Source organism: Juglans microcarpa x Juglans regia, chromosome 4S, assembly GCF_004785595.1.
Source record: "Juglans microcarpa x Juglans regia isolate MS1-56 chromosome 4S, Jm3101_v1.0, whole genome shotgun sequence".
Classification (NCBI taxonomy): Eukaryota; Viridiplantae; Streptophyta; class Magnoliopsida; order Fagales; family Juglandaceae; genus Juglans; species Juglans microcarpa x Juglans regia.
The window spans coordinates 22787283-22800674 of NC_054601.1; the positions used below are offsets into that span (position 1 = coordinate 22787283).

Below are 13392 nucleotides of genomic sequence, written 5' to 3' on the forward strand. Positions count from 1 at the left end.
CATGCCTTATAGAGTTTAAGTTTTGGTAGGATAGCCTTAGAAAGGTTTGGCCCAAGTATGAGGAAGGCTTAAGGCCTTTTAGGCCTAACTTAGTGTTAACATTGACCCATGAACCATTTATGTTAAAGCAAACATTTTTAGTCCCATTCTTGTGGATCTTGAGGCCTCTCATGACCTCTTAAAATCTGGACCCAAGGCCTCCCATCAACCAACACCCAAAGCCCATAAACCATGGAACTCCCATTCATGACCTTTTTAAGCCTAACAAGGCCCAGCACCTTGTCTTACAATATTTTCACCCAATTTGAGCCTACTTACACCATATCATGGATTTTCCTTAAGCCCATATTTTGCCCCAAGCTCCTAAGAGTTTTCTTTGGACCAAAAATTAAGTTTGAACTTGGGTTAAGACCATTGATCAAAACTCCACATGATTAGTGATTTTTAAACCATGCTTTAAGCTTAATTTTCTTTCTTAATCTTTCTAGTCTTTTTTATCTGAATTTTATTATTTTTTTTATTATTTTTAATCATTCTTTGACTAAATTAGAAGTTTAGTCTTGATCCCACACATGTCATTAAGAGCAAAAGCATGACATTGCATAAATCCACCCAATTGGCTCACTTATGTACTTTCATGTGCATTGCACTAAAACAGTCCCATAGCCACGCCAATTCCTCTTTAGAACTAGACTAAGTTTTGGACAAAATTGGTTCCAAGAACTAAACCAAAAACCCCAAACCGATTGCACCTAAAGGCTAGTTGGATGATAGCCGATTGGCATTACTTTTTCGTTGCATTTTTGCTCTTGGCTGAACCACCACCACAGGCCACTTCCTTTTTCCTCCAATCCCCATAATCCCCTCACATCATCATGATAAATTTGACCCAAGTCATCCCCTATGAAGAGTCAAAACCAAATGGCTTTTGTGCACAACCCCACTCAGCAACCACCCTCCATTGCACTATCTTCTTTGAGCTACACCTTCATCATCACATGACAGCTAACCCTCCACCTTCTACCACATAGAAAAGCCTTCAATAAGTGACTTGATTCTTGCACAAAACAACCATGGAGATAAACCAAAGAGATGCAAACAAAAAAAATGAAAATTTGCCCAGTTTTCAGGTCTATACCTAGAGCATCATGGCCAGACATCATGCCTTGATTTTTTTTTTCCTCTCTTCTTCCTTGCTGCACCATGGCAGCTCTACCCCTCTAGCAACCTTGCAACACTTGCCATGATGACATCATGGCAGTTTAGAAGACTATTCACCCTGCAAAGCATGACACAAGCTGAAGGAAGGCCATCATGATCACCACCGCCCCACTGCATCAATCACAAGCCACCATTCCAAGCCATGACTGGCGCCCCTCAACCCCTCATTTCCTCCTCACCTCTTCTCTAAGCTCCTCTTGAGTTCTTAAGAGATCTTCTTCCCTCAAAGTACAAAAGAGTAAAAACCGAGTGAATGTTTTTGGAAGTTCCTTGAGTTCTTGAGTTCTTGTGTTGGGAGCTGTAGATTGCCACGAAATTTGTAAGTTTTTTTTACCCTAGATCTTAGTTTACATGCCAATTTGTGATTTTAACTGTTGGAGTAATTTTTTAGATGAATTTAGAAAATGTTACCATGCTTAATTCAAAATCGGGTCATTAAGGGTATATTAAGTGTTGAAATTATTTTTTAAGTGAGAATTTTACCTATGGCATGTCTTAGAATTTTTTTTATATGATTTATTGATGTCTTAGAATGATTTTTTAAGGTTTAAATTTGAGGTTGAAAGCACGCCACAATAGATTTTAATTTCTATCTTGTGTTGATCATCAAAGCATACACAATTTGGTTAAATCATGCTTAACTTGTGAAGTTTGATTTATTTTACCTAGGCTTGAAATATGAGCATTTTTTTGGGATAAGGAGATAAATGCATGATTTAATTCTAGTTTTTGAAACTTTTATTGGTGATAAGATTAAGAAATATCATACATGCTTAAGGACTAGTTTAATAGAGATTAAGGTTTCTGGCCGTGATTAAGTATTGTGATGAACTTGTTCACCCAAGATTAAAAGTTAGGGTCTTAGTGACAATTTTTGAAAATTTAGAGGTATTTTTATAAATATCCATATTTGAAACCATTTTATTATGAACATCTTTCTTAATAGTATAGATTCTAACTTAGTACGAATTTTATTACAGCCGTTACGATTTTTCCAAACTTAGGCAATTTGTAAGTTGGCCTCTAACTTATATAATTTATGGCCACATTTATGTTATAATTGTCATTTTGAGCATGAAACATCATGTTATATGATACATTGAGTACATGACTACTTGCCTATATGACATGTGACATTTTCTCCATTTTAGCATATTGCATATAAATGTCATTTTTACATGAAAACTTGATACATATGCACATGTTATGAACTACATTTTTTCAAGCATAGCAGGAAAATAATTTTTGTCATGACCCCAAAGGCTAGGATGGAGAATTATCCTAGTAGAACTCTTTTGTCTACTCTGGAATGAGTAAAAATGGAATGATAACCTCTGGATTGACGAAGAATAATCAACATATTTTGAATGAGTTATTTTTAAAGAACACCGAAGCGAAGTCAAATGTTATGACATCTAACGCTGGTTAGTGTATATGTTATGATGTTACGATGAAGTTATGTTATGTTACCAATGCATTGAAAGCTAGTGTGCAGACAACTTGTGATACCTCATATGATATGGATAAGGGTGGGTGGTGTATGAGATCCTACATTACTTGGGAATGAACAGTTCTTGCTCTTTATAAGGTTCTAATGTGGCTCCAATTGTATCATTGACTAGTCCTTTTGGAGTATAGGTCATGTGGCTTGGGCCTTCCATTGAGGCGTTACACAACGTAGTCTCAACGTGAGTTGTACTAAGATACTCATAGTGTACATGGAGTACTATGACGATACTATACGTTGTGATGTTAATGTTATGATTACATGCCAATTATGATGAAACGTTTTGATGAAATATATATTTTTGATGTTTGAAGTGAAAAATGTTCTCTTTAAGAAAATTTGCATCAAAGTTTTTCTGAAAAAGTTGAGGAATATAGGTGGGAGACAGTTATGGATTTTTTTTTTTTCTGCATCTCATGTAAATGCATCTCATGTTTATCATTAATTATGCATATCTTATCTCTGTGCAAGTTGGTTGTTTAACTTACTAAGACTTCAAGTAAATTTTACCCCTTGTGGATTTACTATCAATTTACTCGAAATGATAGAAGTTGTGTCAGGACTCGACGATGATGAACCAGATAGACCTGTGGATCCAATTGATTGAGGTGGAGCTGGACCTCGACAAAAGATTATATCTCATTTTGTTGTTTAAAACTCTAACCCTTCATGCATTAGAATGCATGAAACATTTGATTTAGCTATAGAGACTTGTTATCTTAATTATTTATACTAAGATTATGCTACCTTATGATATGAACTTATGAGGTTATGAATGATATTGAGATATTTTAGTTTATTCTGGCATAAGTTTTTATTCACTTTATTCCACTGCGGTTATTCCATATTGCTAGATGCATTTGTAGGATGCATTGCATATTAACTGTCATTAACGTGAGTATGTAACCTTGTGTTACATGTCCCAATGCTCTAAGTCTCTGTTCCATCTCAAGTGAAGGTTGGGGTGTCACATTGAGTCAATAGGGGGTCCAGGGGCAACGTCCCTGGGAAAAATTCTTGACATTATTTGCTATTAGGAAAAGCATCATGCAGAAAATTTGCTCGATGTTAGCGCGATAGGTGGCTCGAGCGAAACTCAAGTAGAGAGTTCACTCGAGTCTTACTCGACAGGTAGCTCGAGCGAGTGTTAGTCAGAGATCTCAATATGTGACTAATGAATAGTTTAGTATGCCCTAAGTGTTCTGAACAGTAAAATTTCGTCCCAAAGTATATTTTGTGATAAAATCCTCTGCAGCTCTGTGGACATAGGCACGTTGATAGACCGTGTTAAGTTTGTGCCGTGTAATTAATTTGCTTGTATTTGATTTCACTTGTTCTTTCACAACAATATTACTACTTCTCGAAATATATATTATATATATATGTATATATATATAAGGAATACTGCAAACCAGCATACCAAATTATAAAGAGAAATTGATGAATATTATATATAGTCTCTGAGAAACTACACCATACAAAGATCAATAGACATAGAAACTGCAAATTTAAAACAAAGTCTACGTACATGTACACACGCGTGAATTTAACTGATCACGGCCAATAACAACTTCTTCGAGCATGATACTATTTATAAGCGGGAAATATTCGTACGTGCATGAAATTACGTGCAGGATGATGATCAGCACATAAAAATTATGGATGGGTCGCAGCAACACTCGTCAATTAGGAAACAGCAACAGAGAGCCGCTAAACTGCAAAAAAACACCCAAAACAAAATCATTTTTTTTAAGATTTAAGACAAAATAAAGCACCTTCAGGAACTATTGAGATGATTATATGTGAAATCACACTCTTTCTTTTTTTTTTTTAAAAAAAAAAAATTATTTTGTAAGAGATCAGAGATATGGAAGTCTAATATTGCAGACACATGCATGGTGATGGTGAGACATTAATTTACCATCCCTCAAGGAAACCTGGTTCTGATCTCCTTGGTGGTGCAGCAGCATATTGCGGAGGTGCCATCACTGGGGGTCCTTGATAATAACCTGTAAAGATTAACGCCCGACCAAGTTGACAAAAAATGTAAGCAAATTGATTTAGAAAAAATCATTGATTTCATCATATTCTAAGAGGCCAGGAAAATATTTAAGACTACCATGCAATATTAATGCAGAATTCTTCAAAACAAAAATCAAATATGTGAGACTAATTAAGTGAAGTGACAAACATATATATTAACTCATGCAGAAAAGCATGTAGCAGCATGATGTGCCGAAAGGAATATATCTTCAAAGACATTAAAGAGTACTATTCCTGATCATGCTAATCGCAGAAATTTATATTTTAGACCTTTCCCACTCAAACAAAGGAAAGTTTAATCCTTTTTTAAATTCTAGTTTTTAGTTAGTAGTTCAACCCGTGATTCGACAAGAAAAATTGAAGGCTTTAATCCGAAAATACTAGCAGAAAATAAAGAGAGAGACGAACGAAGTAGTAGGTAGGACACTGATGATCAGGAAGTCGGCATACCTTGGGCAGGGTAAGCATATGGGTACTTAGGGTCGTTCATCACTGCTTACTGCTTAACACACACAAAGACTAAACCTTCTACTCTGAAGCACAAAGAGATCAGCAAACAACTGGACAATGAAACTGTGAGAAACCTCAGCTATTCTGGGTTTTATATCAAATTAAAAGGAGTTGGTATCATGCACACGCAAACACACAACTACCCCAAACATCAGTGTCTCACATGATCTTTTGTTAGTATTATATATATATATATATGTTTTGAAAAAGTAGAAGTTATTCTTTTCCTCTCTTACTTTCGCTAAATATATATCTGCACTTTCGTTAATTATGTTCTCTCTGATCTACATTTCTTCTCATTCTGTTCCTTCTGTATCCTTCCTTCCGCGTCATCTTTTTCTTTCTTTCTTCCCCCCCCCCCCCCTCTACTGTAGAGCTATATTTCGTAGATCATGCAGTACTTTTTCGTAGCTTGAAAACTATATTTCTCATTTAAAAGTTCTAAAAAATTACAGCATCACAAATTATTTCCACCAAACAAAATACAATAACATGTAAAGATATTTACGATATTCTTCCAATGTTAGATAAAGGCAGTTTTAATATCACGATATCATCACCTAAAAATAGACAAAAGCAGCAACAAATGATCAACATTTTGGCCCGATCGAACTGATGAAAGAACTACATCCACAACAGATTTACCTAATATTGGTCAATATTTCTTGGAGGTTAAGAAAGGGGATATTATAGTACCATGATCTAGGCCTGAAGCCTTATAAGTGCGGGTGCAATACTTGTGACAAGCAACGTCAGCATATATATAATCCCAATTTTAGGCAATTTGAATATTTCAAGTCAAGGGAGTTGTTCAAATTCTTCTATATATCCTAAGTAACAGGTAAGGGAAAGGGAAAATGGCTAAATGCATGGGAATGCAGCCTATTGCGACGGGAAATTGCATGTTTCTATAATATTGGTAAAAGTTGCATGGTCCTAGCTAGCTAGTTGTCAAAAGGGATTGGATTCATCATCTGGTGCATGCATGCATGCAGTGCTGTTACGCTTTCGGTCATATGATCATGACCAAAAGCAGAATTTATCAAACAGGAAACTAATTCATGACACAGACTGTCAGAATTTTCTAAGTCACAATACCCAATATTTGAAATATATAATCTCAGTAAAGAAATTTTAAACCTTAAAGATAAGGAATTATTAAAGATTAATTCGATCGATCGTTTGGATAGGCTTAAATATATTGGAGAGAATCTAGATATATAGATGTCTATAGAAATTTGAGCATTCCCATCCCAACCTTATTTTGGAAGGGGTGTGGAATATTCCCTTCTAAAACTTCCAACCTCATTTGGAATTTTAATTTTTTAGGCATTAATCTTATAATTATATTTTAGTTATTTATATGTATCAAAGAACCGTGAGACGAAGAAAGAGATGCTCCAAACCCATACTAATCATTTCAAATTCTGCACATATATGTTGGAGAGCTATATATATATATATATATATATATATATATATTCTTTTGTGAATAAATATAAGATTTGCATATGTTAGAAAGCTATTTATAATTAATCACGTACATTGATGGATTAAATAAACTTAATTTATTCAGAGAAGCGATATAGTCATAAAGAAATTTTACAAAAATGAATTTATAAACTAATATGACATACATATATATATATATATATATATATATATATATATATATATATATATAATATGTATATAGACCACAAGCCACCACATGATATATGAGTTTATTTTGCGAAATTCTTTTATGGTCAAAAGCGCCATTTGTATTTTATAGCTAGCATGCAGTAACCTGAGTCTCATTTATTGGCCGTGGCTTTAGTAGTAGGAAAGTAATTTATTCCATTAATTAGACAATAGTTTAGGCCGCCATTTTCCTTTTAAATTAATTAAATAGAAGTAACCCGAGTCTCAAGTTTCCTCTTTAATGATCATTGCACATATTCTATGTTATCAAATTGCCTTTTCCGTCCACTATATATGGTACAAATTCCATCTACTTTTTTTTAGGAATCCGGGTATATATAAATTAATTAATTGTATCAAAATATATACATAAAAAGTGAGTCGCGAAACCTCCATGAACCCTCGCAGGACAAATCGTCCCGTGGCAAAGGACGTTGGAACCAAACCTTGGGGCGTGTTTTAATTTTTGTTAGCTATAAGATTTTAGAATATTATTTAAATAATTAAGTTTAAATTCTATTATACACTTCATCTCTAATTTAATTAAATTTTGAACACACTTATTAAGAAGTATTCTGACGATGAAAATTATTATAGTATAATTTAAATAATTAAATTTATATCTTTAAGGCGTCTTTCCATCTCTAATGATCTAATTTTTTAGACAAGCTATAATACTTTAATTCTATATTTTCAGGATATATATAGGCTGATCAGGGGAAGATCGATCTAATGTCCAAATAGGGAATGTTGTAGGGGATTAGGAAAATAGGGTTGGTTCACCTGCCATGCACCATGCAACTTTAATCCAATTCAAAAATATGTTTATGAAAATAAATATCCCCCTTTGTAAAGTCACTTTTTCACTCTTAGTCCTTTAATACTAGTGTTATTATTGCTACCTTTCTTCTTTATAATCCTTAATTTATTATCATTATTTGAGTATCAATAACTCAATATTTTTAAATATTTTATTTTACGTCAAGAGATATGATGAAATATTCCGCTTTATCTTTTTTCAAATCCCAAACCAAAAATAATATTAAAAATATATATTCTAACAATGTGTTATTCAACTTTCAAATTTTATCTCAACTCATTATCAAAACCTACCGACCTTAGTCTTCACTTTTTTTTTCCTTTTAATATTCTCCAAATCTATATGTGAATTATTGAGCACGTGCCAAAGTACATGCTATGAAGCTGCAGTACTAACCATATTTAAATCAATCTTTCTTTCAGCTTAAAGTAGTACGTTAGAGCAATTTATTATATAATACATGGGGATTTCCTTCATTTGCAGCATTAAAAAGAAAAAAGGCTTTTTATAAGAGGATGATGATCATGCCTCAGTTTGTGAGGAGCAATGCCTCAGTTTTTAAGAATACATACGATAATCAAGCATTTGAATTAAAATAATTGTAATCAGTCCTTTTAGTGACTTCCATTCGAAAGAATGCATGCGTACGGTTTGAAAAATTGTGTATAAATCTTGAAAAATTCATTAAAGCGCATATATTCTAGGATTAATGGTCTAGCTATATAAATGATCTGTTCTAGAAATTAAGACTATTAGTGTTATAATAAATTAAAATATTATCTCCAATCTATATATGCATCTATATATGGCATATATATTGTCTAGCCAGAATTCTAATGATCTTAATCCTGGCCCGCTCTTTAATTTTTGGAGGTGATCATGAAAGAATTATCATTCTATCATATGGAAGTTGTAACGCCCTACTGAAAAGTCTAAATCATATGACCTATTTTCCAAAAGAACTGATCAATGATATTACAATTGAAACGCCATTGGAACCTTATAAAGAGCCAAAACTTCTAATTCTCAAGCAATATTATGAGATCCCATAAATCATATACTTTTTTTTTTTTTATAGGAAATAGACTTCATTTCATCCATAAAGGAAGTTACACCTGTGACTAGTCAATACAGATAAAAACTTCAAATACAAGCCAAACTACACATCTGTTATACGCCTCCCCGCACACAAATTTCTTTACGATGGACATTGTCTTAACTTCGAAACTCTCGTAAGAGAGTATCAGTCTCACATACTAGTATCACAGAAGTACAATTATTTTAATTCAAATGCTTGAGTAAATCCATGGAAAAAAACATTTCCCAATGACTGAAGTACAGGTAGTACTATATATTAGCGATGCATACATTAATTAATGCTCCTCACAAACTGAGGTATTAGCCACCATGATTTATTTTTGTGGAGTTTAGATAGTATTAGAGCTAGCTGATACAAACATACTAAATTCATTTACGTAAAGGAATGGGATTAATAAGCAATGATAATACATTATCCCTAGTCTCGCGGTCTTGTGTACCATGCCCATCCCCGTATTGGTATATGCACTGGGCCGTCCTTGCCAAATTCATTGCATATTCCATAAACGCTTGTGAGAACGAAGAACTAGTAGCTCGTTCTTTGTTCATCTTCTTCCATGCTTCGCTGATCAAATATCTTATGTGCTCACGAGCGTCTTTTTCACTGGCACCAGTTTCGTTCATATAACATTGAATTGATTTAGGAATATCACCTCTCTTTAATTCAATCTGAGTTTCAAAGCATCATGTGTACGAGAATATTATTTTCTAAACAGATTAGAGTGATGTAATTGAAATAATTTCTTATGAAACCCCAAGGAATGTGCAATTTACATACCGAGGATGTGCCAAGATCATTTGCAAGTCGTAAAATCATTGAGGACCAATAGATTATATTAGTCATGTTATCTTCCATAGATGCCAAGGATTCCTTTGTCATTGGAAATGTGGTAAAACAATACGCATGTGCAAGAATAACCGGTCCCGATATTGAAATCCATGCATTCTGAGAGTATTCTTGAAGTGAAGGTGTATATCCCATGTAGTACCACTTTGCCTCCACCAAGTAAGATCTACATTGATCTATCCACTGAAACATTTAGAGTAAAACATTAATGAACTAGAAGAAGTATACATTCACATACTTAACAAACAAACAAAATAACTCTTCTCTGTAACTTCTCCGTCCTCTTTAAGCCCATACCAATACTCCGTGATCCATCTTCCCTCACTCAAGAAGTTCTAGAAGAAAGCGACTTCATGGAGGTTTCTCCCCTTCCATTTCGTCTTACTCTTATCTTATTCCTCCTTTCAACGTCGTCTCCATAGCATACCTAGGTGAAGTTCTTTTTTCTCTCTCCATCTTCCTTACCGACAATCCTTTCTCTCTTGCTTTTTTGCCATTTCTATTAATTGTCCCCACCACCTCTGTCCTGTACTATCCTCACTGTAGCTGACTACTACTTATACTGATACCAACACCAACCCATATCAATGTCCAGATAATTTGTTACTTACCTAACTCAATAGACCTCAAGAAAGATTCTACGACCCATGCTCTTCAAATCTGAATCCAAACTCTTTATATTTGGAGCTTGCAGATTTTGTTGTTCCGGCCTTCTTTATTTTTTGGCTGTCATTTACTAGGAAGAAATGATAGTTGCAAGTCATAAGTGCGCAAGTAAGGCACAATCACTTTGAAAAAAGTAAATAAATTTGAGACCCACAATCTTAATTGTAGACTCCACTCTTTTTCAAAGCGACTGCACGATACTTGCGTACTGTATATAGCATTACTTCTTACTATGTTGACTGACTTTAGGTGTTTATTAGAGTTCTGATCATCCCCTCATTTTGTACCGTTTCAATATTTATAATATGTACTTATATATAAAAAAGAATTTGAGGTCATACCGCTTTTCGAAGGTACTGAATGACATTCAGTTCTTGTTCCTTGAGGATGTCAAAAGCCATTTCGTTAACGAAATTATTGAGTGTAAGGAAAGAGATCTGCATATAATATGGGAGCTGATCGATCGCATTGACATCCCATCTATAATCACAAGAAGTATACTTAGTATCCATAAAAATGGTCCTCTACGGAACATTAAGTCTAGAGATTTAAAGCCCATTAATATATAAGTAATACTATTTATCATCTCTTTTGTCGTCATCTTTTCACAATCTCATTATATAATAATAAATGATTGAAGACTGTTTATTATGTTTTACTTATGTACCAATCATTTGATGACACTTCAAGGGATGTAGAGAGAATGACAATGAAAATTATTATAAAATAGAAATTTTCTTAATATTTATAACCAACCTCTCAATAATATCCGTGAAGAGCTCAAGTTCAAAAGATCCATAAACATCATAGATATCATCTATTGTTGTTATCAGGCAATTGAGCCTTGTTATCATTCTCCTACCATATCCGAAGTGAGGCTGAAATGATTTGCCAACAGTCCATAAGAAATTCACCATCAACCTATCCCTTGCAAAGCCCAACTTTTCTCCAAGGCCAGTGCTCTTCCACCACCTTAATATATATAAACAAAAGAAGAGAATATCAGTTCCAGAAAAATAGTAGCAATGCGTTTTATTACCTTTCAAATAAACATGGCTACTTTTACCTCGACTCTCGTTTTACATCTTGTTGATGGACTGCTTGTACCATGTTGAAATCCAATTCTGCAAGTTCTAACAAGACAGGGTTCATGCCTACTTCCCTCCTATATGTATCAATGAACCACCTTGCTTCCGACCTTAGCATCCTCCAATGCAATGGAAGCTCTAGGGCATGGCCCACGAAAGTAGAAAGATTTTGATTTTTGTTTTGCTCCACGTACTCCTCGAGTTGTTTTGTTGCAAACGCTCTTGCTTCATCCAAGATAGTTTCGCCTTCTATAGAAAGGAATGAGGCTTCAAATAAGTACAGCAATCCCTTAGGATCATCACATAGGCTTGCCTTGAATTTCCCCTTTTCATTCATGAAAATATTGAAAATTTCTGCAATAGACAAAACTCACTTATTATTAATAATAATCTATAAATGATGGGTTAACTAATTAAGGCCTCGTTTGTTTTTACAATTCATCTAAACTCTTCTTATCTCATCATTACGATTTTATCAAATTTTCACACAAAATAAAATAAACAATTCAACTTTTTTAAATCCTAAAACAAAAATAATATTAAAAATATATATTCTAACAATAATTTATTCAATTTTTTAACTTTAATCTCCACTCATCTAATCTGCAAAAACAAACGAGACCTAAGCTTCCCATTATTATTATTTATTTCTATCAAAGCATGAGTAGAATTTGGTTGTTTACCTTGAGGGACACTATATCCATGCTGTCTTAGTAGCCTAAATTCAAGTGAAGTGGCGTATAAATTCTCCTTCTTGCAAATATCACCAGCTTGATGAATTGTGTTGTATATAGCTTCCAATGTCCTCTTTACTTCATCCTCAAAGTGATACGATAATCCAAGTTTTTGTAACACATCGATCAGCTCAAGTTTCTCTAATGGATCTACCACTTTGTGAAACATTCTCTTAACTTCTGCCTTCAACTGATCAGCTCGTCTAGTGTATGGCTCCCCCTTGAAATTCAAAATTTTCATTACTGAGAATTTAATTAATTAAACAAGAATAATGCATGATCATATGAATACAACCATTTTACAATATGTTGATCTACGACCAGAAAATGTGATATTAATGCCCGCATGCATGTCTAGCTCATAGAATTCAAATTCTTCAGATAAACCTAACTTCTATATTATTTTAAAATATAGTTGTAAAAAGAATTGTATATGTACCACTACTCATAAAAAAAGAAAACAATAACATATATAAATTCCATTAATAATCAGATGTAGTACCACATATTCGCTAGTCAATGACAAGATGTAGTTGTCCTTCCACAAGGCAGGTTGATAGTTAGCAGCTCGGCGAGTAGTAACGGGACTATCAGAGATTTCATTAACAGTACTACTGGCCATGCACCGGAGAGGACACGGATTAACGGTGATACTTGTGGATGCATTTTTGGTTGTTACATGAGAGATCATGGGAGGTTTAGACGGGAAATATTGTCTAGCGAAATTGCTAACAGGGAGCGAACCAAGAGTGTGAAGAGCCATTGAGAAAGGCATTTAATTTGTAGAACTTGTACTTCACAGTATATATGGTTTTGGATGGGACTGACTGAACGGATAATTACTTGGGAGCATATCTTCACATTCATGGCTTTAAATATACACCATTTGCTGAATATTCTATATATATTAATGTTTCCAGCTGTTAAATGTGTTTACGAATCCACCTACGTTAATTAATTAATATTATCTAAATAATAAAGCTGGATTAATATTGTATTGCTAATTAGGCTATTAACTAAACGTGTTCCATCAGGCATGCACATTAATTAATACTGTTTTTGGGTAGTGATAAATTTACTACTATTTAATATTTTATTATTAATTTTTATAAAAAAATTTTTATCTTTTATTATTATTATTTATTCATCACATTTTTATTATTATTTATAAAGAA

General features: G+C 33.7%; 1 protein-coding gene and 1 long non-coding RNA gene across 2 annotated transcripts; both read right to left on the reverse strand.

Moving 5' to 3' along the window:
* Positions 1-4155: 4155 nt before the first annotated feature.
* Positions 4156-5390, reverse strand: LOC121263615. Its single transcript, XR_005940303.1, has 3 exons — positions 5222-5390; positions 4650-4737; positions 4156-4443 (listed from the first exon to the last, which is right to left on the reverse strand). It is a non-coding gene; the product is annotated as an uncharacterized LOC121263615 (long non-coding RNA).
* A 3670-nt stretch (positions 5391-9060) lies between these two features.
* Positions 9061-13027, reverse strand: LOC121263863 (myrcene synthase, chloroplastic-like). The gene is made up of 7 exons (XM_041166944.1): positions 12720-13027; positions 12167-12437; positions 11462-11837; positions 11152-11367; positions 10737-10875; positions 9661-9912; positions 9061-9551 (listed from the first exon to the last, which is right to left on the reverse strand). Exons 1-7 carry the CDS (start codon positions 12990-12992, stop codon positions 9252-9254), a joined length of 1827 nt encoding a protein of 608 aa, XP_041022878.1. The 5' UTR covers positions 12993-13027; the 3' UTR covers positions 9061-9251.
* Positions 13028-13392: the final 365 nt, after the last annotated feature.

Coding starts and splice junctions, on each gene's coding strand:
- LOC121263863 (XM_041166944.1), bottom strand. CDS start 12,992: ATGCCTTTCTCAATGGCTCTTCACACTCTTGGTTCGCTCCCTGTTAGC. Junction 11,838..12,166: donor TGGATATAGTGTCCCTCAAG/GTAAACAACCAA, acceptor TGTCTATTGCAG/AAATTTTCAATATTTTCATG. Junction 11,368..11,461: donor GATGTAAAACGAGAGTCGAG/GTAAAAGTAGCC, acceptor ATATATATTAAG/GTGGTGGAAGAGCACTGGCC.